The 26,002-nt window shown below is 46.4% G+C and overlaps 1 protein-coding gene across 1 annotated transcript in view; it reads right to left on the bottom strand.

Moving 5' to 3' along the window:
• Positions 1–26,002, bottom strand: part of WDFY3 (WD repeat and FYVE domain containing 3) — a 79,539-nt gene that overhangs the window by 17,273 nt on the left and 36,264 nt on the right. Inside the window, exons 21-46 of the mRNA XM_054392162.1 lie at positions 25,229–25,385; positions 24,744–24,855; positions 23,520–23,710; positions 22,355–22,507; positions 21,634–21,707; positions 21,369–21,530; positions 19,978–20,072; positions 19,137–19,257; positions 18,212–18,429; positions 17,174–17,409; positions 15,733–15,867; positions 13,904–14,083; positions 13,228–13,461; positions 12,740–12,839; positions 11,753–11,913; positions 11,041–11,270; positions 9,896–10,005; positions 8,875–9,057; positions 8,251–8,408; positions 7,211–7,288; positions 6,483–6,710; positions 4,908–4,961; positions 3,139–3,307; positions 2,446–2,609; positions 1,285–1,433; positions 327–447 (exon numbers count right to left, since the gene is read on the bottom strand). Of these exons, the coding sequence (XP_054248137.1) occupies positions 327–447; positions 1,285–1,433; positions 2,446–2,609; positions 3,139–3,307; positions 4,908–4,961; positions 6,483–6,710; positions 7,211–7,288; positions 8,251–8,408; positions 8,875–9,057; positions 9,896–10,005; positions 11,041–11,270; positions 11,753–11,913; positions 12,740–12,839; positions 13,228–13,461; positions 13,904–14,083; positions 15,733–15,867; positions 17,174–17,409; positions 18,212–18,429; positions 19,137–19,257; positions 19,978–20,072; positions 21,369–21,530; positions 21,634–21,707; positions 22,355–22,507; positions 23,520–23,710; positions 24,744–24,855; positions 25,229–25,385 (3,973 nt within the window). The remainder of the gene's footprint in view (positions 1–326; positions 448–1,284; positions 1,434–2,445; positions 2,610–3,138; positions 3,308–4,907; positions 4,962–6,482; positions 6,711–7,210; positions 7,289–8,250; positions 8,409–8,874; positions 9,058–9,895; positions 10,006–11,040; positions 11,271–11,752; positions 11,914–12,739; positions 12,840–13,227; positions 13,462–13,903; positions 14,084–15,732; positions 15,868–17,173; positions 17,410–18,211; positions 18,430–19,136; positions 19,258–19,977; positions 20,073–21,368; positions 21,531–21,633; positions 21,708–22,354; positions 22,508–23,519; positions 23,711–24,743; positions 24,856–25,228; positions 25,386–26,002) is intronic.

Below are 26,002 nucleotides of genomic sequence, written 5' to 3'. Positions count from 1 at the left end.
TGATCACCTCTGAAGGGCAGGTGCAGGCCAGCTGGGTCAGGCTGTACTACATCTGACACCAAATTATGGTGCAGCAGACTTGGCCTAGGGAGGCCAGATGTTGTATTTTCACAACATTGAAGTTCACTGACAGGCAAAATAAACTCAACCACTCAAACCAAACGTTCAAACAAGGATGCCCAACTTAAGCACTTCAGTTTCAACACAGTGAAGAACAACTTCACTTTCCAAACACTGGTCAATTATTTATTTTGTTTTTAAAAACTACAATATCAATAAAGAATTCCAAAGTTGGCTCCTCAGTCCAAATTTGGTGCCCAAATTACCTGCAAAAGGTATCTCCTTTTATGTACTTCCTTGATATCTTCATATGCAAAGATGCTGCATGTTCTTTTCAGTTGACTTGGGCCTTGCCTTGCTCCCCTGGGGATGATTGGCTCATGCATCCTACAAATGAGCATGAACAGGCAGGAGAGAAGTGATTAAAAAAAAGAGAAATTAAAAGAATTATTCTCTTAATTCATATCATAGAACCACAGAATGGTTTGGGTTGGAAGGGGCCCCAAAGATCATCTAGTTGCAGTCCCCCCATCCAGCCTGGCTTTCAACACTTCCAGCTTTGGTGCCTCCACAATTTCTCTGGATAACCTGTTCCAATGCTTCACCACCCTCACTGTAAAAGAATTTCTTCCCCATGCCTCATTTAAGCCCAGCTTCTTCCAGTTCGTAGCCATTGCTCCTCATCCTATCACTCCCAGCCCTTGTCCCTCCCCAGCTCTCCTGTAGACCCCTTCAAATCCTGGAAGATTGCTCTGAGGTCTCCCCAGAGCCTTCTCTTCTCCAAGTTGAATAGACCCAACTCTCTCAGCCTGTCCTAACATCAGAGGTCCTCCAGCCATCTGATCATCTTTATGGCTTCCTCCAGACCTATTCTAACAGTTCCATGTCCTTCCTGTGTCAGGGTCTTCAAAACTGGCCCCAGGACTGCAGAGCGCAGCAGAGAAGCAGAATATCCTCCCTCCCCCTGCTGCCCACACTGCTGGGGATCAGCCCAGGACAGGATTGGTGTCTGGGCTGCAGGTGCACACATGAGAGCCCAGTTCTGGGAACAGCTGCTTTTCACAAAGCTCTGGACTCCACTGAGAAATGTGTGAGCACAAGGGAAATTACTGCTGAGGTCTTTCTGAATCTGACATTATTTTGGAGTCCGTGTCTCAGAAACCTCCTTAAATACTTCCTGTTCAGCTGTTAGAGATGTAGGGAACTCTTTGCTCATCTACTCACTTTGGAGGCAGGGTCTCAATATCCCGTATTTCTCTGGTGGCTGTCATGGTGAAGCCATCAATGACATAGAAGTGCTCTTTCCCAAAGAGCAGCAGCCCTTCACTGGTGTCCAGGCCCTGCACCCGAGCACAGCGGTACATGTGCTGGATCTGGAATGAGAAGGAGTCCAACTGTCAGCCCAACACCACCATGGCCACTGAACCATGTCCCCAGATGCCACGGCCACAGGTTTCTTGCATACCTCCAGGGATGGGGACTCCACCACTTCCTGGGTAGCCTGTTCCAATACCTGACCACTCCTGCACCAAAGAAATGTTTCCTCATCTCCAACCTAAACCTCCCCAGGCCATTTCCTCTCCTTCTATCACCTGAGACTAGGGAGAAGAGACCAACCCCCACCACACTGCAACCTCCTTTGAGGGAGTTGCAGAGAGCAATAAGGTCTCCCTTCAGCCTCCTCTTCTCCACACTAAACAACCCCAGCTCCCTCAGCTGCTCCTCACCAGCCCTGTTCTCCAGACACTGCACCAGGCTGGCTGCCCTTCTCTGGACCCCCTCCAGCCCTTCAGTGTCCTTCTTGGACATCTGAAACCAAGATGAAGATGTGGCCTCACCAGTGCTGAGTCCAGGAGGTCAATCACTTTCCTACTCCTCCTGGCCATACCATTGCTGATCCAAGCCACGAGGCTGTTGACCTTCTTGGCCACCTAGGCACATCATGGCTCATCTCCAGCCAACTGCTACCAACACCCCCAGGTGCAGTACCTGACACTTGACCTTGTTAAACCTCATACCACTGACAACTGCCCAATGCTTCAAACTGTCCAGATCCTTCTGCAGAGCCTTCCTACCCTCAAACAGATCAGACTTCCACCCTATTTAGTGTTGTCTGCTAACCCAAGCCTGGGACAACCCACAGCACTCATTTCAGGACAGCTGGTTTTACCCCTAGCAAGCAGCAGGAAAGAAAAAGAGTGCAGTACAAGGTTTTCAGCTCAGGATCTCTTTGAGCTGAAGGACATATTTGGTTTTGAGAAAGAAGCTGATGCCACATTAAGCTGTAGATCAAGAGAGGTACTTAATGCATTTATTCCTGCCTGCACTATGCCGTGCAGCAATTCTGCCGCAGCAGGAGCTCAGTGAGCTGGGAGCAGGCTGTACCTTCTCTCCTTCTTCCAGAAGGCGAAGCAGAGTTGTGTTGTCAGTCTTCTCCTCTTCATCAATTGAACTCCCCTCAACAATTTGATCCTGGGACTGGTCCTGGTTCTCGTCATCTCCTCCATCAGGAGCAGAGCGAGATCGTTTCAGGGGAGGCTTCACCAAACCTGCAAAAGAGCAGAGAGGTAAATAAAAAGGTGACACCAAGAATTCACATCACAAACACTGCTGAACTTTGAAGTTACTGATCCAACGTTGAGACAGAAAAACAAGAGCCCTGCAGGATCCTACTGCAAATGCATGAGGAGGTGTAAAGGCAGATAACCTAAAATAAAAAAGCCAAACAGTTTGGGACAGGACAAATGATCACAGAACCACAGAATGGTTTGGGTTGGAAAGGATCCCCAAGATCATCAAGCTCCAACCCCGTGCCTTGGGCAGGGACACCTCCTACTAGACCACTGTTCCCTATCCACTCTCTCTCCAGCCTGGATATGCTGGGGGGATTACCCCAACCCAGCTGCAGGACTTTGCATTTGGCTCTGTTGAACTTGATGAGGTTGGCTTGGGCCCAGCTCTGCAGCCTGTTCAGGTCCCTCTGGATGCCCTCCCTTCCTCCCAGTGCATCAACTTCTACACACAGTCATCAGCAAACTTCCTGATGGTGCACTCAGTCTGTTCCCCAAATGATCTCACCTTTGACCCTTGCAATAGTGTCCTCCCCGTGTTCTGGCTCCTGCTGAGCTGTTTCCCCCACTGTGTTCTCCTCAATGGTGTCCTGAAAGACGGCAGGGTTGCCAGAGGCCAAGCGCATGTAGTACTCCTTGCTGTCGTAGCTGATGGCTCTTCGGTAACGAGCAGGTTTCTTAAGAATCATGAAGAGATTGTTGGGTCAGACATCTCCTCACCCACTGAATGGGGGTCAGGAATAGTTTGTGCAGCACAGTGCATACTAAGCAAGTGTTTTGTGCATGCTCAGTCACACACCAATGCAGAGAAACAGAGACTCAGGAGATCATAGATGGTTTGGGTTGGAAGGGACCTTAAAGATGATCCAGTTCCAAACCCCCCTGCCATGGGCAGGGACACCTCTCACTAGACCAGGTTGCTCAAGGCAATCTGTGCCAGTATCTCACCACCCTCACTGCAAAGAATTTCTTCCTCATCTCCACTCTCAATCTCCCCTCTTCCAGCTCAAAGCCATTGTCCCTCATTCTGTCACTCCAAGCCAAGTCCCTTCCCAGCTCTCCTGGAGCCCCTTCAGGTACTGGAAGGCTGCTCTAAGGTCTCCCTGCAGCCTTCTCTTCTCCAGGCTGAACAGCTCCAACTCTCCCAGCCTGTGCCCACAGGGGAGGTGCTCCAGCCTTCTGATCATCTTCGTGGCCACCTCTGCACCCTCTCCATGTCCTTGTGTTGTGGGCCCCAAAACTGGCCTCAGTACTGCAGGTGGGGTCTCAGAAGAGCAAAGCATAAGGGCAGAATCCCCTCCCTGGTCCTGCTGCTCTCACTGCTTTTCAGGCAGCCCAGGACATGGTTGGGCTGCATGACCTAATCTCAACTAAGTTGCATGGAAGCTGTTCAGCCACTCAACTAATTCTGGGATTGTAGAAATGCCTACACTTGATCATGGAGGTAACATTCAACAGAGAGCTAAGTGAGGATAATAAATACGTCAGAATGATCACAGGAGGTCCAGAGGAAGACAAAAGGGATTAAAAAGAGCCTTTCGAAATTTAAAACACATGGATGGATGGATGAAACCCCATAAATTTTATCCTGCAGTTGAACGTCTTCTGTCTGAACAGTGTTGAATTCCACCCTCAAACTCCAGAAAGCTTTGTAAATGTGTTTAGCTCTTCATCATAAAGGATTTGGTTTAGTGTGCAGCACTATTTCCCAGGAATTTCAAGATGAGGTTGGGATAATTACAAAACATGACTGGAAATGCAGGTCAGTTACTGAATATATGGAATTGTAGGATATCACTGGAGGACATGAGTCAGCTGAAACAAAATCATCTGAGCTCTGACAAAAGCAGGTTTGTTACAGGCCATTAGGGCCCAAAAGAAAACTGCTCACCAGATCCTCTCTTCACAGCACTCTTGCAAGTGCTTCCCAGTGCTTGTATTGCCCATGACTAACCATGTCCCACCCTCCATTAGTTGAGATCCCAAAGCCACAACACTTCCCACAGTGAGAACAGTGAGAGTACAGCCCAACAAAGCCTGTTAGTGTGCAGCAAAGAAGGTGAGATCTACAGAGGCTGGATTAGGTGAAGGTTGAGGAGAGCACAGGAGCGTTTTCTAAGGTGATTACTGGGAAAACCATTAGGCCTGGAAATATTTACTGAAAGAGCAAGTTGAAAGCCAAACTTGGAAGCCTTGTTAAGACTGTCTAACATGCAGGAGGGGAAAAAAGTTGTATTTATTTTATGTTCTTTCAGTCAGTGTATGTTTTTTCTTTACCTTTTGAGGAATGGTACCATCAGGTGTCTCAGGAAGTCTACATGAGAAGTCAGACTGAAAACAGGGCATCAATTACATCAGCATCACAGAAAGAACACTTTTGAGAATCATAGAATGGTTAAGTTTGGCAGGGACCTCAGAGATCTACTCAAAACTCTCTACCATGGGCAGAGACACCTTCCACTAGACCAGCTTGCTCAAGGCTCCATCCACTCTGGCCTTGAACACCTCCAGAAAGGGAGTATCCACAGCCTTCCTGGGCAACCCATTCCAGAGTCTCACCACCCTTGTACTGAAGAACTTCTTCCTAAGATCCAGTCTAACCCTGCACTCCCTCAACTTCAAACCATTCCCCCTTGACCTGTCTCTAGACAACCTCATGAGAAATCACTCTGCAGCCTTCCTGTAGGATCCCTTCAGCTATTGGAAGGCTACAGTCCCCCTGGAGTCTTCTCTTCTCCAGACTGAACACCCCCAGCTCCCTCAGCCTGTCCTCATAGCTCCAGCTCCAGGTGCTCCAGCCCTTGGATCATCTTTGTGGCCTCCTCTGGACTCACTCCAGCAGCTCTGTGTCCTTCTGCTGGGACACCAGAACTGGAGGCAGGATTGGAGGTGAGGTCTCAGCAGAGCAGAGTCAAGGGGCAGAATCCCCTCTCTCGCCCTGCTGCCCACACTCCTCTGGCTGCAGCCCAGCACACAGCTGCCTGCTGGGCTGCATGAGGGCACTGCTGGCTCCTGGGGAGCCAGTTCCTTATCCTCTGAGTGGTCCACCCATCAAGTCCATGTCTCTCCATCTTAGAGACAAAGATGTCATGTGGAACAGTGTTAAATGCCTTGCACAAGTGCAGGTATGATGGCACATTCTCCACTCGGTGGTAATTAACCTGTCCCTACAGCTGGTGTGTGCCAGAGTGCCAGCAGAACACACCTGTCCAACTGGCTGGACACTGTTCTTGTTTTGCTTGCTTGCAGTACTGTCACACTCAGGCTTTAGTTGGGGAACAAAACCCTGCCCACATTCACTCATGCCTAAAAGCACACAACAAAGGTTGCTCCATTTCTTCAAAATGCTGTTCCAAAACTAAGAAGAACTAACTGCCAAGCTTTCAAAGGCCATGTGTGCTTCTGTCCCTCACTGTGCAGAACTTCCTCCCGATGTCCAACCTCAATCTGCCCTGCTCCAGTTTCAAACTACTGCCCCTCATCCTATCACCACAGGCCCTTCTAAACAGTCCCTCCCCAGCCTTCCTCTTCAGATACTGAAATGCAGCTACAAGGTTTCTCTGGAGCCTTCTCTTCTCCAGGCTGAACAACCCCAACTCTTCCAGCCTATCCCCATAGGGGAGGTGCTCCAGCCCTCTGATCATCTACAGTTACACCTTCAAAGTCACTTCTGAGCTGAGGGATTCAATACCTTCTTTAAATACCCTGTGAGGAACAGCTGGATTGTACCAACAGTGCAGGGCACACAGACACAAGCTCAGGTAACACCAACAGAGTAAAACAGGGCTAATGAAAACTCTGCATTTTAAAACAGGACAGGAAACTGCTGAGCACAAACCCCTGAGGACTTACCAGCAAGTTTGTTTCTTGCTCAGCTTCAGGCATGTAGGGATACTGAGTGTAAAACATGTCGTTCCGCACCATCTTCTTCCTCATTCTGCAGGGCCCCTCTGTCATCTCCAGCATCCACTTGTCCAGGTGGGAGCCAATAGGGGGGCCCCAGAGGCCTCGCTCCCGCAGCAGCTCGTACTCGATCTGGGACCACTCCTCCGTCACATATTTCAGTGCGTTCTGCTGGCGCTGAACGAGAAGGCATTGGGGGAGAGGTCAGGAGTGCTGCTTCTCAGCCTGCCTTGGAGCTGGGCAGAGACATTTTGATTGTATCACAGAAAAACTTGGGAGTAATTCATCATTTTTAACAGCATTTCCTGGTGGGCTTTAATGAGCTTTCCAGTGGTGGTTACCAGCAAAGCAAGGGTCATGTTGTCATCTCAAAGGAAAACCAAGCAGGTAAAAGCTCTGCTTTTGGTTGGTATCCTTAATGGAACAGATTTCTACATGGCAAATATGAAAGCACTAATCCACTGATTCTGAATTACAGAATCATGCAACTGATTGAGTTTGAAAAGACCTCTAAGATGATCAACTCTGTCAACCCAACACCACCATGGCCATCAAACCATGTCCCCAAGTGCCATGGCCACACATTTCTATAACACCTCCAGGGACAGGGGATTCCTGTTAGGGAATACCCTAACAGGTCACAATAGCAATGGCAGGTAATGAAACCTCTACCATACCTCCTGGTATTCCTTATACTGCATGTCCACCAGGTCCCGAACCACTGCAATGTGAGTAAACATCCACTGGGAAATTTCCTGTGACAAAGGTAAGAGGACAGAGAGAATGATGCTTTGTGAAAGAAGATTCTGTCTGAAAAGCCCAAGAACATAGCACTTTGCTAAACTGGCACACAAAGGACAATTTCCTTAACAAAAATGAATGGCTAAGATGATGAATTCCAAACTCCTGCATGCAAGAGGATTTAAGGTTTGGGTTTGTTCGGTGTTTTCTTTTCTTGTGTTAAAAAGGCACTAAACCGATGTGCAGGAATAACCTTTAAAAGAAACGGGCAACCACCTTGACACAACATGTCCCCAGTGTCTAAAGTGCCAAGTTCAAGAAGAATTCAATCCTCCAAAACTTTCAAACTTCTCTCTTGCCCTTGTTTTCAGTGCCTTAAATATTTCCTACTACCTTCTTGCACTGCCTCAGCAGGTGCTGTCCTACTGAGGAGTGGCTATGCTCTGCTACTCTGCTTTTCTTTTCAAATAGTTTAGTTTTTTAAACAAGCAGGTTTGCAAAGCAACTCTCCAGTTCTACCATCACATATTCTGCTTCTGTGCAGTACCATACAAACAGTGCTAAGCAGTATTTTTTATTCAGTCATGAGACAGCCATCCTCATCCACATAATCTTGGGGACAGGACTGAGAAAAGGACAAGCATCTGTCTCCCAGCTTCCATGTCAGAGCAGTATTGTGAACTGGATTTAAACCCCAGACTAATAAAACAATAAAGCATATGTGTGTTATGCTTGGACATGACCAGTAGCAGCCAAACAGCCTCATCAGCAAGGAAGAGTTTAACTCTTGGCTTCACGTTGCAGATCTGCAGGTGCACCTACTAGGTTGGGACACACAGATGGCCCAGTCTGGACATTCCAAACAAGCAATGAAGCAGCAGGCATCACATCACAGCCTGCAGGATTCCTTCCATTGGGATATCTACTGCAAGCCCTGCAGCCCGTGCTGGGTTTGAGGCAGTGTTACAGCAGGTACCTGCGTGGAGAGGTTGTGTTTGCTGAGCCCACTCTCCTTGCGGCTTCTCCTGGATCCGGTTAGCTTGGAAAGGCCAAACCCACTGCTAACTCGGGAAAGTTTGGACTGTGTGGTTGGAACCAAAGCCTCCCCTCTGCTGATGCATTTCTTCTCATGAGCTGAAAAACAAAGAGAAGCTGTTGGGAACACTTTTCAGGTGTTTTGGTTTTCCTTCTCCCATTAGAGTTGTTATTCAGAGAGCAGAGCCTTTTCTGCTCTTTCAAAACACGGGTGCGTTGTGAGTGTGGTTTTGTGCTGTTTTGGGCTTTTTGCTTGTTTAAGAGTGCTCAGCACTCAGATTCATGTGAAACTTCGATGAGGAAGATGATCCAAGGGCTGGAGCACCTCTGCTACAGAGGCAGGCTGAGAGAGTTGGAGTCATTCAGCCTGGAGAAGAGAAGACTGCAAGGACACCTTGAGGCTGTTTCTTTTTGTCCTATCCCTTGTTACTAGGCACCAAACAGTGACAATTCAGAGCACTTACTGCTACACAAACTCTACCACCACTCTTCAACACCCAAGTGCACATGGTTCACTTGAGGGAAATCTACCATTCAGGACAGGTGAATCCTCAGTGCCACTTACCCAAATGATTTTGCCAACACTTCAAGCTTGCTTCTTCAATGAAAGGCCTGGCCACACTTATATCCACTTGGCCACGATCGTTGACAGGCAGCGTCACTTTGAAAGCTTCTTCTAAAACCTGTTTTTTACTGTGGATCAGCTCTGTCCACACCCTGTTTATGGCTTTTAAAAGAAGCTGGCGACCTGCAGAGGTACAAGATTACAGAGAAGCTCTCTATGGTGCTTATACAATTGCTATGTTTATAGTAATCATCCTGCAGCTTCTTCCCCTCTTGTACTACCTGTGCAATGCCTTTGGCCAGACTGTTGAGGGTTTTTTTGCCATTTATATGCTGTCAGAAAATATCTAACAGTTCATTTTGGCATTTTTTTCCCCTGCGAATCTGAAATACTGGCTTCAATCCCTTGTGATTCTTCTCCCATATCTATCTTTGAACAAAATAAGACTCAGAAGACTCTTACAGATGTATCTGTCCATAAATACATACAGAATTCCATACACTATGCTTTAATATTTGCACCTGACTGTGTGCCTAAGTACACACCTGCCAAAATATTAAATATCTATATGTAAGGAAATGCATCACTGAATCCTTTCTTCTACAGCCAGTTCATAAATTCCCTTTGAGTGAAAGATCCTGGAGATGCCACTGGATAGTAATTTTACAGCTTATATCAATTATTTCTTGCCTGCACTCATCTCAGATCCAGCTGATACCAAACCATGGGGGACACTGAAAATAATCCATTTCTATTGCACTCCACTTACAGTGCATACAAACCAGCATTTCCCATTCTGCTGTGTGTCCAGAAAACAAAGAGGAGCTCTTGCTTCTTTAACAGGACAGTAACTGACCCTGCATATGTCAGTCTTGCTATTTGTAAGTGGGTTTTAATCTGTTTTTTATATGTATTTCATACACACACTCCCAGCCCTAAGAGCAACTGGGGTAAAAGCTTAGTGCTGACAATACAGCAGTGGCATTAGCAGACATCTGTGGCTTTGTCACTCTCAGATTACCTTCGCTGACATCTTGATTGTAGACTCCATCTGGTTCAATATCAGAGGGGATCATAATGTGCCAAGTTGTCATCCTGGCTTCTGCTTCCAATCCAAACCCATCAACGTTGCTACAAATACACAACAAATCAACAACAACCAGAGAAAAAACCCCAAACCCTCAAGCTAAAGCATTTGATTCCCTGTGACAGTATCACAAAGATTAATCCCTGCTACTACAGCACTGTATCTTGCCTTCTGTCCACTAGAGTGCTGATAATCTGTGGTCAGAAGCTAACCTGGGAGTTATGAAAAGTGACAGGCTGTGGAGACTGATGACAATAGAGGAAGATGGTAACATGTGAAAAAACACAAACCAGACAAGGCCACAAATGGAGAACACCAGGGTTCCTGCTGCTGCTTCCCAAGTGTCTTTGGATGAGACACAAAATGCACATTCTTTGGAAAGGAAAAATGAAAATGACAGGCAGGAATTTGCAGCACAGCCTTGGTTTGTCACGGGTATCTGATCCAACACCCAACTGCATTCATTCAGTGCTATATAGCACTGAGATACAGAACTTGGATGAAATGATTCAGCCGACAATAAATCTAGAGACCAACCCCTTTGGATATTAATTACTTAGTACCAGTATCACATCGTAGAATCATAGAATTGTTATGGTTGGAAGAGACCTCTAAGGTCACTGAGTGCAACCATCAGCCCAACACCACCATGACTATTAAACCATGCCCACATGTGGGACACCTGCAGGGATGGGGACTCCACCACCTCCCTGGGCAGCCTGTACCAGTGCCTGACCATTCTTGCAGCAAAGACATTTTTCCTAATCTCCAACCTAAACCTCCCCTGTCACAAAGCTTATCAAAACACAACAAAAAGGTTAGGTAAGCACTTGCACCACTGTTTTAAACACCGCTGTAACAGGACATTAGAAGTGCTCTCTATAGGTGGCCTCTTCAAACCTTATTTTGCTTCAAAATGAATCCCTTCAGCTTGCTTGCATTTCCCTGGCTGCTAAGTTACACAACAGGCATCCCGAATGCGCTGACATACACAGTGAGTGTCACTGCTGAGACAGAACAGGTCAGTTCAATGCTTCACAGCCCTGGCTCTGCCATGAACTTCTGCCTGAGATATTTACCTTCCCACATGGAGATTAATCAAGCAGTGAGCTAGGCAGCTGATGAACTCTTGATCATGATTTCCAGGCCCCAAAATTAAGTTCCTGTTGACAGTAAGGACTCTTAGGGAATCGAGGAGAGCCACTTGCTGAGGAACAGTTTTATGTGCCCTTGAGAACTGATACAAGATGGTCCTGTTCAGGCAGTGGTAAATAGCATCCAGTGAGAGTCCCTGAGATCTTCTTTTTGACTGATGGGAAGGAAAAAGCCATGATCAGACAGCAGCAGAAAATCAGTTTACGGGCACACAATCTTCCTTGAACTGGCCCATGCTCGTTTCTTTGCGATGGGTCTCTTATGAAAAGCATCAGTGCCATGGATTTCAAGGACTGAAATGACTTTGATGCATGATGATACTCTTAGGGTTGAAACCCCCATAAAGACACTTTGGATTTCTAACAGAAAACATCTTCTGACAATCTCCAATGGAAGGGCACGAGGAAGCTTCCCCAAAATGCCAAGGTATATTTAGGATGTCACTGGCCTTCTTGGCCACAAGGGCACATTGCTGTCCCATGAATAACACACTGTCTATCAGGACTCCAAGGTCCTTCTCCCAGGAGTTGATTTCCAGCAGTTGCCACTAGCTAGCTGCATAGTGACATGACTCCATGGATCTCAGTGTAACCTGTGGCAACGTTTTCACCAGCAGACTAAGAGAAGAACAGTTACCTGTGCAATGAGCTGGATGATGAAGTCCACAAGAAGCTTGGACTCCTTGTTGAACATGCCCTGCCAAAGCTTATCCACCACACGCTGTGTGAAATAAAACACATTGTTCACCAGCACTTGGTAGCTTCCTCCACTGGTTATAGGCAGAGAGGCATCTTCACCTGGGTAACAAAAACCCAAAGTTTTCTTCATTTGTCACAACCCCCACAGCTGTGGGAATACATTTGTGTTACTTTGTGCTTTCTAGACTGCTCTGAGAGAGGAAAAGCTAAAACCTCCTGGCTTCCCTCTAACGATCATGGAATCATATAGAATGCCAGGCTGGAAGGGACCCCAAGGATCATCTGTTCCAACCTTTCTAGGGCACAGTAGAGATGAAATGAGCTGGCCCAGCACCCTGCCAAGCTGAGACTTCAAACTGTCCAATGGAGGGGACTCCACTGCTTCCCTTAGGAGATGATTCCAACCTCTGACTGTACTCATGGAAACATTTTCTTCTGGAGTGCAATGGGAATCTCCCCAGCAGTAACTTGTCCCCATCACCCCTTGTCTTTTCCATGGGACACTGCTGTGTCAAGAAAAGGGGAACTTTACAAGCCCTCTTGACCAGAACTCAGGCTACCATGTCATATCTAGGATACAGAGCAGACCAAGAGCTTCTGGGAAGTCCAGCAGGCCACTGTAAAACACAGCTGGGCACCTGAGCAGCATTACTCCTATAGGCTGCTTCATGACCATGTAAAGACATGCCCTGGTGGGACAGCCTACTCACTGCCATCCAAGTTGTAAGCTTCTAATTCTCTTGCTATCCATTTATTAACTGGGTCCTTGGCATGCTAATCCTAGAGGGTCCCAAAGGGACAGGGAGAAAAACAACTCAAAAGACAATCAAGTTGTAACAAAACAGGACATTAAGCAAGTAGCAGATAAATAATCAAAAGCTTTTGCTCAAATAAACAGATGGATAATTAAACTTTGTTACATTACCAAGTAAAACATCAGCTGCAAGCAAGTGGTCCATCACTCCATCCAAAACATAGGTCTGGAACTCTTTCTGCTGTGTCCGTGTTGACCTTTCAGGGGAAGCCTGAGAAGAGAAATACAATGTTCAGAAAATGACTCTCTGAGTGAGCAACAAGAGGCAGGGGGAGACTGCTCTGGATGACTTTCTCTCTTCTCAGCTCAGCTCTTTTCTTTCAACATTCTGTGTGAAATAAAAAGTCTTGGCTGAGATAAGCCCTCTGCATTTGCTTTCTTAGGTCTTCCAGGCTGTTCAAGAATGCTGAGCAACTACTGTTCATGAGACACTAGTGTTCCTTTGGCCTTTATTCCTCTTACTTCCTGACAACTTCCAGGGTTCTACTGAATCCCGGGCCATCACTCCTCCAACTTTGAAAGGTAAGTAGAAGATAACCTTTCAGAGAATGTGTCACAGTAAGTTCAAATCACAAAACCAAAGCCCCCAGAAGCTGTACCTCCAGCAGAAGGTCTACCAGTGGAGTCTGTTTGCTGGCTGGTGTGAGACACAAGTTATCAATTATCATCACACGCATGAAGTCAAACACAAACTTCTTGGCAGGATGGTTGGTCAGGTAGGTCTTGGTGCCCACGTTGCAGTATTCTGACTGGCTCCTGTTCATGCCAGAATCAGCTGCAAAGGCTTTAAATTCTTCAGCTGGGGAGCCGACTTCATCATCAAGATCAGTGACCTGTGAAAAAGAGCAGGTTGAAAGTCCAGAGATCAGCACATGAGCAGCAGACTTTTAACTGTTCTTGGCTTTCTAAGGCTTCTTCACTTTACCCTTTGCTTCTTCAGAAGCCTTTTTACAAGATTATTGTGTTTAGAATCAGTTCTCTAAACCAAAACCAAGGTATTTCAAAGGGGCAGAGATGTGGTGCTGAGGGACATGGTTTAGCAGCAGCCTTGGTAGAGAATGGTTGGAATGGAGGATCTCAGAGATACTTGCCAACCCAAACCATTCTCTGATTCTCTCAGACCCAAAACCCAAGGACAAAACGTCCAGCCCAGCCTTTACAACCACTTCTTTCTGCAGGGTAAGTAGAGCTTTAGTTCTAATAATTGTAACAGATAACTCCTGAAAAGGAACATTGAGGGAGGAAGCAGAGCATCCCCCAGGCTGGGTTTCCTACCATCTCTGAGTAGGGTCGGATGTTGAAAGGAAACACTGTAGCTGCCAGGGCACACAGGAACTCTGGGCTCATCCACAAGGAAATGAGGTCTGGGACATTGTGATACAAGTATCTGAAGAACTGCATCAAGGTGACTGGATACTCTCGAAGCCAAGAGCCTTCTTCCTCTGACTGCCAAGGCTGGGGTGGAAAACAAACAGCACATTAGCACAAACGGCACCAACCGAAGGCTGCTCCTTTCAGAGAGGAGCTGCAGGAAGAGGAGCTGCAGGGTCACACACACTGTGACAGGATCAAAGATCAGGCCAGTTGTCATCAACCACATGGACAAGCACTGCTCCAAGCAGAAGTGACTGAACATGACCAGGTACATGACCATGTGTGAAAATCACATCCAGGATGTGTCCATTGGAGCACGTGTCAGGGCACAAGGGGAAACGCACGGAGAACACATCAAGGAACGTGTGTCCATGGCCCAAAGAGCAGACTGACCATGCTCACAGCACAGGGTCAAAATATGCTGGGACATGTTGGTAGTATGACTTGGCTCATGTCAGCTCAATGTGATGGCACATCTGACCATCTCCTCTCTGAAGGGAGACCTTCCCCCAGTCTCTACAACTCCCTGAAAGGAGGTTGGAGCGAGGTGGGAGTTGGTCTCTTCTCCCTAGTAACAAGCGATGGAATGAGAGGAAATGGCCTCAAGTTGCCCCAGGGAGGTTTAGGTTGGACATTAGAAGAAACTTCTTCCCTGCAAGGGTTTTGAGCACTGGCACAGGATACCCAGGGAGGCAGCTGAATCCCGACCCCTGGAGGTGTTTGAAAGAGGCAGAGATGTGGTACTGAGGGACATGGCTTAGAACCAGCCTTGGCAGAATGAGAGAATGGTTGGACTCCATGATCCTGAAGGTCTTTTCCAACCAAAACCATTCTGTGACTCTATACACCTCATGACACAGCACAAGGCAGCAAGACCAGAGGCAGCACAAGCCTCTGAGCATGTCACAAATGTGTCCAAACAGCTGAGGACCAGAGAGACACATGACAGAGCAGGTCACCAGCAAAAGACAGAACCCATGCCAACAGGAACATGTCTTGCAGGTCATGTATACAAATTCAGATGTTCCTGAACAGACATGCAAGAAAGGCTTTTTGGAGCCTATCACAATGGCATGATGAGCAAGCAGGCAACAACTGAACAGGTGCTGCTTTTCAGACATTTCATGAGGTAATTTGCAGCAAATCCCACACTCTGGTTCCAAGGAAATGCAAAATTTCCCTGCTGAGAAACCAACTTTCACTGCTGCTACCATCAGACTCAAAGATGAGCAGACTACACATTTTTCTGGCAGTGAATTCACTTCCTCCAGCCTGTGGCTATTCATAGTCTGGGGACTTCTCTGCGTGTGGAAGGTTCATGCACAAAATCTGCAGTTCTCATAGCTCGAAGCAGATGGGATAGAGAGTCTCAAACATTCCCCCACCATGTTCAGCAGGGTAGAAATTCAATGATCCCTGCCAAGGGCATTTTATCCTTCTGCTTTCTTGGTTGTTTTCATTGCAGCCAAACACAAACTCCAGCCTTTTTGTGCAAAAAGCAGCATTTTGTGGCCACTGCCTTTGCTACAGCTACTAAAAAATAGAGACAGAGTATGACAGTGGTAGTTCTCCCCCCCGCCCCCTCTCCAGGTGTTAGGGGCCTATGTCACAGCTGGCTTTGTCACAACATTAACAAAGCCTCAAACTGGCTGATTTGGCTTTTGGCCTCATAGCAAACTCGTGAACAGTTCTGAAGAGTCAAACAGGAGCAAAAGTTGTTCAATGCTTACAGAGTTCAGCATGCTCCTCAGCATTCCCAGTAACAAGAAGGCAGCTTCTGTGCAAACGTTGTGGATTGAAGAGGTAACAGTGCCACAGGAGGCAGGAACTCCAAAGATGAATGTCCAAATAGAGTCTAAATCAAACTGTGAGAGGTGAAAAAGAAAGCAGCTGTCAAATAACCTCCCTTTCTCCTGTGCAGTTTCTTTTATTAGACCTAGAATATGCTCATTCGCAGCATCTAACAAATTAATTGTTTCACATCTTCCAAATTTGATGCCCCAAACCCTCATGTCATTGAAGTAAATTGCTTCTAACCATGAGCTAACATGACTGCAACTCTCCCCTTCTCAGACACCTTTAAGTGTTTTGAAAGAGACCTCTTAGCACAAGTGCTGCACACTCAGCACTCACATCTAGCAGTAAAATCCAGCTGGTACCTCACAGGAGGGGAAAATGAGAACAAAACCAAACAAAGCAAGTTCTATTTTCCAGCAAGTCCGAACAATTGAAACAATTAAAAATAAGAAAGAACAAAATGCCCACCTTTAGCATTGAGAGTGCTACTGAGAAATATTTTAAGTAGTTTAATTTAGTTTGGATGTAGCAGTGCCACATTCAGTGCCGTACACAGGAGATGAGCTTCCTGCCTCTATTTTACTGCAGCACAATGCTCAAAATGTGCTGTCAAGCAATCCTCTTGAGAAAATGAGCAGGCATGTTGCCTCCTGGTCTGGAATTTCTGCATTCCAGTTCTCACTGATATTAAATAAATATCAGCCCTGCATCCATCCCAAATAGGCACCTTCTCTACCTGCAATCTGGCCTTTTCCCACTAAGGCTTCTTAGGACTCTGTGGCAGACCATATAGTATCTACTCAGTTACACACCACTCAAGTCCAACATCAACCTCTGCAGAGTAAGAACAATAAATGTTTTCCAGCACCAAGTGAGATGTCTCCCTACAAAACCAGAGAGACTGTCTGAAGAAAAAGCTACCTTGTTTTGCCTGCAACCTCCTGGACTCTCTTTTACACAGCAACTCCTCACTCCTTTAAAAAAAAAAAAAAAAAAAAAAAACAAACAACCCAAAACCCAACCCAACCCAAACCATAAAATAAAGCAACAAAAAAAAAAAAAAGAAAAAAACCAAACCCAAACATCAAGGAAAACAGGCAAAAAATTATGCATCCTTCAATGCCAGCTCACATCTGGGATCTTCTTTTGTGACCCCAAAACAGCCCAGAAAGACACCAGTGACAGCTATGCCGTACCAGGTTGGCTTCCACATACTCCCTCCCACAGTACCTTATCCTCCCATCCCAAACAGCTCAGCACTCAAGAGGGCACTGTGACTGAGAGTCAGCTGCAGAGAAGGAGGGGCCTGGTTAGCTCCTGATTTCCTTTCAAGACAGACAGAATGACATTCACATCTTACTGACCGATCCCTACCTGGCAGCCCTGCTTACACTGCCTGCCACTGCCAGGTGCACTGACCTGCAGGTTCTCGGGCAGTTCAGTGACTGGCTGCTGCAGGAACAGGGCCATGAGCAGGAAATAGAGGGCAGGCACGTTGGTGTGCTTGGGGAGAAGGGACTGCAGGATGGGAAAACCTGGGAAGTGACAAGCATCCCGGTTAATCTCCCGCACCGTCGATCTGCCGCCAGCGCTCCTGCCCACGTTGAACCCTGAGGTGAAAAGGCACAGAAAAAGCAAAAGGTATAAATAAGGAAGTGCCTGAGAGGCAGGAGACCTCAGAAATCAAGACTACAAAAGATGAATCATTGAATAGTGGGGGTTGGAAGGGACCTCCAGAGATCACTGAGTCTAAGGCACCTGCCAGAGCAGGATCACCCAGGGCAGGTCACACATCCAGATTTTTGCTACAAAGTATGGCCAGCAGGACCAGGGAAGTGACTGTACACCTGTGAGGCCACATCTTGAGTACTGAGGTCAGTTTTGGGGCCCCCACTCCAACGACATTGAGGTGCTGGAGGGGGTCCAGAGAAGGGCAACAAAGCTGGGGAAGGGTCTGGAGAACAGGCCTGGTGAGGAGCAGCTGAAAGTCCTGGAGAAAAGGAGGGTGAGGGAAGAGCTCATTGCTCTCCACAGCTCCCTGAAAGGAGGTTGGAGCCAGGTGGTATTCTCTCTAGTAGTAAGTGATAGGAAGAGAGGCAATGGCCTCAAGTTGCACCAGGGGAGGTTTAGGTTGGATATTAGAAGAAGCTTCTTCCCTGAAAAGGTTCTCAAACACTTGCAGAGCCTGCCCAGGGAGGTGGTTGAATCCCCACCCCTGGAGGTGTGTTTGAAAGAGGCAGAGATGTGGTGCCGAGGGCCATGGTTTAGCCCCAGCCTTGGCAGAGTTAGAGAACAGTCAGACTGGATGATCTTCAAGGCCTCCACCAACCCAAGCAGTTCCCTGATTCCATGATTCTACATGCACACCTCCTCCCACACGAGCCCTCAGTCACGGCAGCTGAGATGCCATACCTAGCACTGTACCAATCTTATTGGTCAGGACAGAATCCGTTTGATCCAGCCAGCCTCCACCACTGAGACCTTCCTTAAATTTGATAAGGATGGGCTGATTACTCAATAGGACCACCAGGATTCTCATGGCTGCTGTGACCGTGGTGGAATGCAGGTGTTCTTCCATAAACATCATAATCCAATCAAAACCCAGTGTCTTGACCAGTTCTTCACAAGCCCTAATCAAGGAGAAAAGGGAAAAAAAAAAAAAAAAAAAAAAGAGAAGCCATAAGTCAGCTTCATTTTACAGTATTTCTCTTCCTACTTGAGAGCAAAAATCAGTGGCTTCCACCCCAGGGCAAGCTTCCAGATCAGAGAGAGCTCAGGTCTTTGGAAGAGTTAACTGAATTCTTAGCTGAGTTTGCTACACCAGAAGAAACATTGCTCATCTTGGAGCTCATGTTTGTGTAACTGTAGAGTTTTGCTACACCTCTGTGAGTGGCCCCAGGGGATCTAGGGTGGGCTGTCTCAGCCATGTGGCTGCTGTTCACTTCTTCACTCTTTTGCTGCATGGAGACGAAAAGCAAATTCTATCTTCTTTATCCCATCTCTTCCACTGGTAATCACAGAATGGTCTGGGTTGGAAGGGAACCCCTGCCATGGACAGAGACACCTTCCACTAGAACAGCTTGCTCAAAGCCCCAGCCAACCTGCATTCAACACTTCCAGGATTGCAGCCTCCAAAACTTCTCTGGCCAACCTGTTCCAGAGTCTCACCATCCTCATGGGGCAGAATTGCTTCCTAATGCCTCATTTAAATCCAGCTTCCTCCAGTTTGACTGCAATTCAACTAGTGAATCAAAGAGGGGCTGGCTGTATAATTCTCCCCACTGGAATAAAAAACTGCAACCTTTCTCCACCTCATGGTTGTTTTTTTTGTACTCACTGCAAATTAACAGTTGTTTTTTCTTTAGATGTGTAGAGAAGTTTCAGAAGGATATCTAACAGCCTGTTCCGCAGCAGAATAAGATTAGCTGAAACAAGTCCTCCAAAATCATCCTCTGTTCCTAAGCATAAAGAAGAAAAAGGCAAAATTAGGCATTTAAAGGGCTATTCATAAATTCAGGTTGCAAACACAATCTGATCCCACTCAGGTTGTGAGGAAGCAGTGCTGCAGTGCAGGCAGCCTGCTATATGCTGCTGAGAATTGCTTGGTACCCCATTCTCATCCTCACAGAGTTTGGTCAGCTGGAAGAATGGGCAAAAGGGGACTGCAGCTTCTCAAGAGAGAATCCTAGAAGCATAGAACTGTTCGGGTTGGAAAAGCCCTCTAAGATCATCCAGTCTAACCATCAACCCAACACCACGGTAGCCATTAAACCATGGCCCCAGGTGCCATGGCCACATGTTTCTTGACCACCTCCAGGTCTCCTCCAACTGCAACAATTCTATGATTCTAAACCAAGCACTCTTTAGCTCATTCTTCCACCTTCTCCACACCCAGCAGGCTTTTTTCTCTCCCCACAAAGAAGCAGAGATGCACCAGATGGTTTGAAGTAGCAAGTGGAGGAACCAGAGCATGCCCATGCAGGGTTAGATGAAGGGAAACACCTGCTTTTTCCATTGCCTTGTACACAGTATTGAAAACTAGCAGTTATTGGACACTGCAGCACCAGAGCCAACTGGCAGCCAGGTCAGAATCCAATGCCAACACTGCCAGTGACACTCCTGCTAGGTTTCACAGATTTAAAGCACAGAAGAGCTTTCAGAGCCATGCCAGTGCTTACCACTGTCAAGCTTTTCTTCGTTGTTTATTTCCATGACCACAAATTTCTCACAGACTGCAAATGTAGGTAAAGTGGAAGAGATGAACTGTCCAAACCTTGATGCATAGAGAAAAAACATCATTCATTGATGTGACAGATGCACTCTCCAACAGAAAACTGTAACACTGGTGAGAGGGATATACCCCAAATCCTCAACTTCTCACATTTGAAGACTGAGGAAGAGAGTCTCCAACTCAAGTGACTAGCCAAAACCCAAACTAACAGGTACTAATTCATGGAATTTTTGAAGTCTGCAGGTAAGGCCCCTGAAAATGCTAGAATTCAGGAGACACCACCAAGTCCTAGTAAAAGGAACACCACAAGTTAAAGAAGGGAGAACTCTCTACCAGCTGGACAAGTATTACATCAAACCTGGTGAGTACTCAACTCTGGTGATGCAACACTAGGTCATGGCTCTCCAAGACAAGAGGATGATGTGCTACTCAAGGAAGGAGATGCAATATATTCCTTTTTACTAACCTGAAAGAGTCCCTAGATAGTTTAATTGTTCCCAAGTTATACAATAGTTTTCATTTTTATTTCCAGTAAGGAGAACAAGGAACACTCAGGCATTCTACAATCTGTTCTGTAACCATTTAAGCATAAAAATCAACCAGCTTGTTCTTGAATCATCTTTTTGGGTACTCCGTAATTAAAACAAAGACAGGTAAGATGTTCAGGTTGGTGCTTCTAATTCCTTTAATTGTACTTAGAGTGAGAAGCTGAAAACATGACCACTCATATGCAAGAAACTACTCCAAGCCCTGCAATGTTTTATCAATTCCCAGTGGAATGATGGAAGATGAGAAAAATTCTGCTATTGTGGAGCTGAACTCATTGAAATGCACTTCAAATACTCCTGGATGTGTACAAACTGAAATTCTTTGTGTCACTTTCAGCTGTCATAATAACCAGTACTGTACCTGACAGCTTTCAATATGTTGTTTTTTTAAACAGTGAGGATTAAGACAAAATCTTGAACTAAATCTTTCATGAAAGAAAATAACCAAAGCTGCATTATAAGCAGAAGTAACCATCTTGTTCTGTCTCAAGGAATACTCCATGGTGTTTAAAAGTGCTCAGTACTTCACATGAATAAGAGAGCTACCACACAGCATCTTTGCTTGTTGCCTGCAGAACAGGAAGCAGTTTAATCATTCACTCATACCTGGTTAGATACAAACTGAGTTTCATTCAGATTGTTGGTCTAGTTCAGTCCAGTTCTTAAACAGTTCAGTCCAGGAACATTTAGTGTTACTTACTCCACAACAGTATGACCATGAAGTATTTTTGACCAAGATCACCAATGTAACAAAACCAAGAAAAGCAAAATTGTGACAGCTGTGGACTACCTGAGCAAGTCATAGCTGCTAGGGAAGCCTTGAAGCAAGAAGCTCAGCACATTGCTAATGGCAGCAATAGTAGGCTGGGACAGAGACATATCTCGAAGAGTCAGGAGCAGTTTTGGGATGAGTTGGAATTCCCTCATCAACTTGGCGTTCTTTGCTGCTTCACTGGAAGAAAAAAAGGAAGGAGATGGGCAATTTAAAATAGGAGTGGCCTCTAAACACTACCCAGACCTGGAAGTCTCATTGCTAGGCTGATGTCAGCTCATACCTTGACTCAGTGAGAAGTTCAATGAAGTGCTCAAAGAGTGACAGATGAAGCTCGTAGGGTGCATGAAGCCACACCTGAAACAGAGAGCAAACAATGAGAGGTTTTGCAGACAAATCCACTTTAAAACCTGACACTGATGTACCAAAGGTTATGAAAGGCTTGAAGAGACTAAACCTGTTCATCTATAAAACTATTTACCTGGTCACTGCACTCAAAGGCTCACTGCAAGGTTCTCAACCATTTATCCTTCAGCTTCAAACCAGTGTTACATCTGTACTAGCAAAGACTAAAGAGACTCATGTTGGTACCAAACGTTCTCTGGAAGCATAGGATGCTGAAAACTTTAGGAGTTTGATGGTCCTCATCTTTCAAAAGTACTCTTAAGTACTGAAAGGCTTCAATAAAATCTCCCTGGAGCCTTCTCCAGGCCGGGCAAACTCAGCCTCTCCTCACAGCAGAGAACATTTATGATCATTGAGATCACCTTTGCGGCCTCTGCTTGACTCCCTCCCAGCAGGAGTGCTGCAATTCAAGTCACTTCAGTAGGAAAAGCTGCCAATAATCTTGCTGCTCAGCTGCTTCACTGCACCACAGATAAGACAGGAAGTTCTCAGGGTAACAACCTGGTTGGCTGTTGTTCAATATTTAAGCTATGCTGTCAGCATCTGACTTCATCACTACCCAGAATCATCATCACACTTTCCTCTGCAGCTTTACATACTTCAAAATCACAGAGCAGGTCCTGGAAGGCAGCAGAATTTGGAATAATGGATGTCTCATGCCCACTATCCACAGTTCCCACCAAGGAGAAGGTCAGGTGGAGTATATGGCTGTTCAGGAGGGACCGTTTCTTCTTTAACAGCATTGCCAGCAACTTCAACAAGGAAACAGAAAAAGGATTAGTAGCCTGCAACACACAACAATCATAGAATGGCCTAGGCTGGAAGAGACCTTAGAGATCACCTAATCCAACCTTCCTGCCAGGTTGCTCAAGTCCTCATCCAACCTGGCCTTGAATATCTCCAGGGAGGAGGCATCCAAAACCTCTCTGGACAATCCATTCCAGACTCTTGCTCCCCTTGTAGTGAAGAATATCTTCCTAAGATCTAACCTAAAGCTATTCTCCTTCAATTTCAATCCATTTCCCCTTGTCCTATGGGTGGACACTCTTGCAAAATGTCCCTCTGCAGCCTTTCTGTAGGTTGCCCTCAGGTATTGGAAGGCAGCTCTAAGGTCCCCTCACAGTCTTCTCTTCTCCAGGCTGAACAATCCCAATTCCCTCAGCCTACCCTCATAGCAGAGGTGTTCTAGCCCCTGGATCCTCTTTGTGGCCCTCCTCTGGACCTGTTCCAAGAGATCTATGTTGCTCTTATAATGGGGACACCAGAACTGGTTGCAGCATTCAAGGTGGGGTCTCAGCAGAGCAGAGGAAAAGGGCAGAACCTCTTCTCTTGCCCTTGCTGGCCACACTCCTCCTGATGCATCCCAGGATAGGGTTGGCCTTCTGGGCTGCAGGAGTACACTATCAGCTTGTGTTGAGCTTCTCATCTATCAACGCCCCCAATGTTGTCTAAGCTCACAGAAGTATGGACGGAATGGTTGTGTCCCTTCTGAAAAGGTCTTGAAAGTATGTCTGATAGTTCATATTCTTAATGGAAAAGCCTGGAAGTGGCATTAGACTAGGAAAGGGGCACATCTTTCAGCTCCCAAACCATCTGTTCTGCACTGCAGACAGTGTCTAGGCCCTGAGGATCAGAAACACAGAGCTCAGTGAACTCCCTACCAGAAAGGCAGGTCACCACAACACAAGGAGCTGCCATGGAAACTGCCAGGCCAGACAGTGATGCTGGGTCAGCATGGGCAAGGGTAGGACATTTCCTACATACCTGATAACCTCTGATTCTTTCCATTTCTTTGCTGGCTAGCGGATTGCTCTTCACCACACAGACCAAGGCCTTCACAGCTGCATACAGCCCTTCTACATCTGATGCCATGGCTACAAGTCCCAGAATAGCAGCAGCTCCACCAATGTACTGCAGTGTAGTGGCCACAGGCTTGGGGACAAATGTTCTTACTCCTGAGCATAAGCAGAGAAAGTAAGTTAATAGCAAATCAAATCTAATTCTTGTAGGAAATCACTGTGAGCACATGCAAGAGATCTGAATTCTAGCATTGCTCCAATCATGACAAGAACGCCACTGAAGGAACTGTGACACTTCAGAAGGAGGTAAAGCAAACCATAGAATCAAAGGTTTGTTTTGGTTGCAGACAACCTTTAACATCATTGAGTCCAACCATTCTATAATTCTACCAATTCTGGTGCTAAACCATCAGCCCTGCTCTCCAGGCCCTTCACCAGCTTTGTAGCCCTTCTCTGGACCTGCTCCAGCCCTCAATGTCCAAAACTGAACCCAGGACTCAAGCTGTGGCCTCACCAGTGCCAAGCACTTCCCTACCACTTCTGGCCACGCCTGTTGCTGATCCAGGCCAGGCTGTTGGTGGCCTTCTTGGCCACCTGGGCACACCCTGGCTCATCTTCAGCTGCTGTCAACCAGCACCCCCAGGGCTTTCTCTGATGGACAGTTTTCAGCCACTCTGCCCCAAGCCTGCAGCATTCATGGTGTTGCTGTGACCCAAGGGCAGGAGCCAGCACTTGGCCTTGTTCAGTTTCATACACTTGACCTCAGTCCACAGGTCCCTCTGCAGAGCCTTCTCACCCTCCAGCAGATCAGCATTCCCATCCTATTTGGTGTCATCTGCAAAATTTACTAAGGGTACCTTTAATGCCCTTGTCCAAACCACTGATGAAGGTAATAAATAGAACTGGCCCCAGTACTGAGCCCTGGGGAACACCACTTGTGACCAGAAAATAGTTTATGACCTAAGGTAACTAAGTTCATTTTCATCATAACTCAGAAACTGAAGCACCCTATGCTAGTAGAAGAGAAATAAAAGGTAATAAATAGTGCAATCATGAAATATTTAAATGTTCAATGAATTTTAAAATGTACTATTCACTTTAATTCCATGATTTGTCTTCCAGACCTAGGTTCTTACTGACAAGTAATTAATAATTTTTCAACCTAATGATTCTCAAGCACTCAACTCACCCAAATATCCTATCAAGGCTGCCCCAATGGAGCGTGCTGGCCCATTCAGATGCCCTGCTGAATTATGGAGCAGCTTCACAGGTGTGGCATTCTCATGGGAAGAAATGGACAGCTGAACAAAACAAGAAAGAGAGCAGGGGCTAAAGAGAAGAGGGTTTTGTATGCAAGCCTGGACAGAACTTGTATATTTTGCCCCCATGCTAATGATCAAGTAACAGACAGCAAAACAGTACAGGCTGAAGGCATTGAGACCTTCTCAAAAGAAAGGAGACATCTCCAGTCTCTACCAGTGGTGACAAGAACCTGAATTAAAGCTGGAGCACAGCCTCCCTCCATTGCTGTGTTTTAAACACTCAAGTGCTTGTGGACAACTCTTCTGACCAGTACAGTATTGCTCCTGGTTGCACTGAGCAAACTGCCTTGAAAGAAGTTCAGAGGAAGGCCAAACAAGTGGGAGGCAGAAACTAATTCATTTCCCAACATACCTGTTTGGCAATAGCTTTACTGTCCAACTTGTTGTAAACTTTCCTTATCCTTGCCACTGTAAACAAAGAAACTGACAGTGCATAGAGGCCAAAAGAGACCTTCTCTTCTGGTACCAATGATACTGGAGATGGGTTGATTCCTTCAGACTTTGAGTCTCTGCCTTAAAGACAAAATAAAAGCTCATTTCAGCAAATTATACTGCAGACTACATATGGAAGAAAGGTTTCACCAACAGCTGAGATGTGATATTGCCATAGAATCATACAGGTTGGAAGGGACTTCTAAAGGTCATCCAGTCCACATCCCCAATGCCCCAATCAGCAGGGGCATCCTCAACTAGATCAGGTTGCCCACAGCCCTGTTAAACCTCACCTTGAACATCTCTTGAGGGATGAGGCCTTAACCACCTCTCTGGGCAACCTGTTCCAGTGCTCAACCACTCTCACTATAAAGAACTTGTTCCTAACATCCAACCTAAATCTCCTCTCATTTCAAACCATTGCCCCTTGTCCTATCACTGCAGGCCTTTGTAAACAGTCCCTCTGCAATCTTCTTGTAGCCCCCTTCAAGTACTGGAAGGCTGCTCAAAGGTTTCCCTGGAGCCTTCCCTTCTCCAGACTGATACAGCCCCAACTCTCTCAGCCTGCCCCCATAGCAGAGGTGCTCCAGACCTCTGATTATCCTCTTCTGGACCCACCCAGGACAATTTCCATCATGCTTGCCAACAGCAGCTACTAATCTTCTGCCTACCACAGCTGGGATTTTGCTCTGCT

This window comes from Indicator indicator, chromosome 25, assembly GCF_027791375.1.
Source record: "Indicator indicator isolate 239-I01 chromosome 25, UM_Iind_1.1, whole genome shotgun sequence".
NCBI classification, from domain to species: Eukaryota; Metazoa; Chordata; class Aves; order Piciformes; family Indicatoridae; genus Indicator; species Indicator indicator.
Note: the sequence above shows the minus strand (reverse complement) of the source record. Positions and strands in the feature narration are given on the sequence as shown.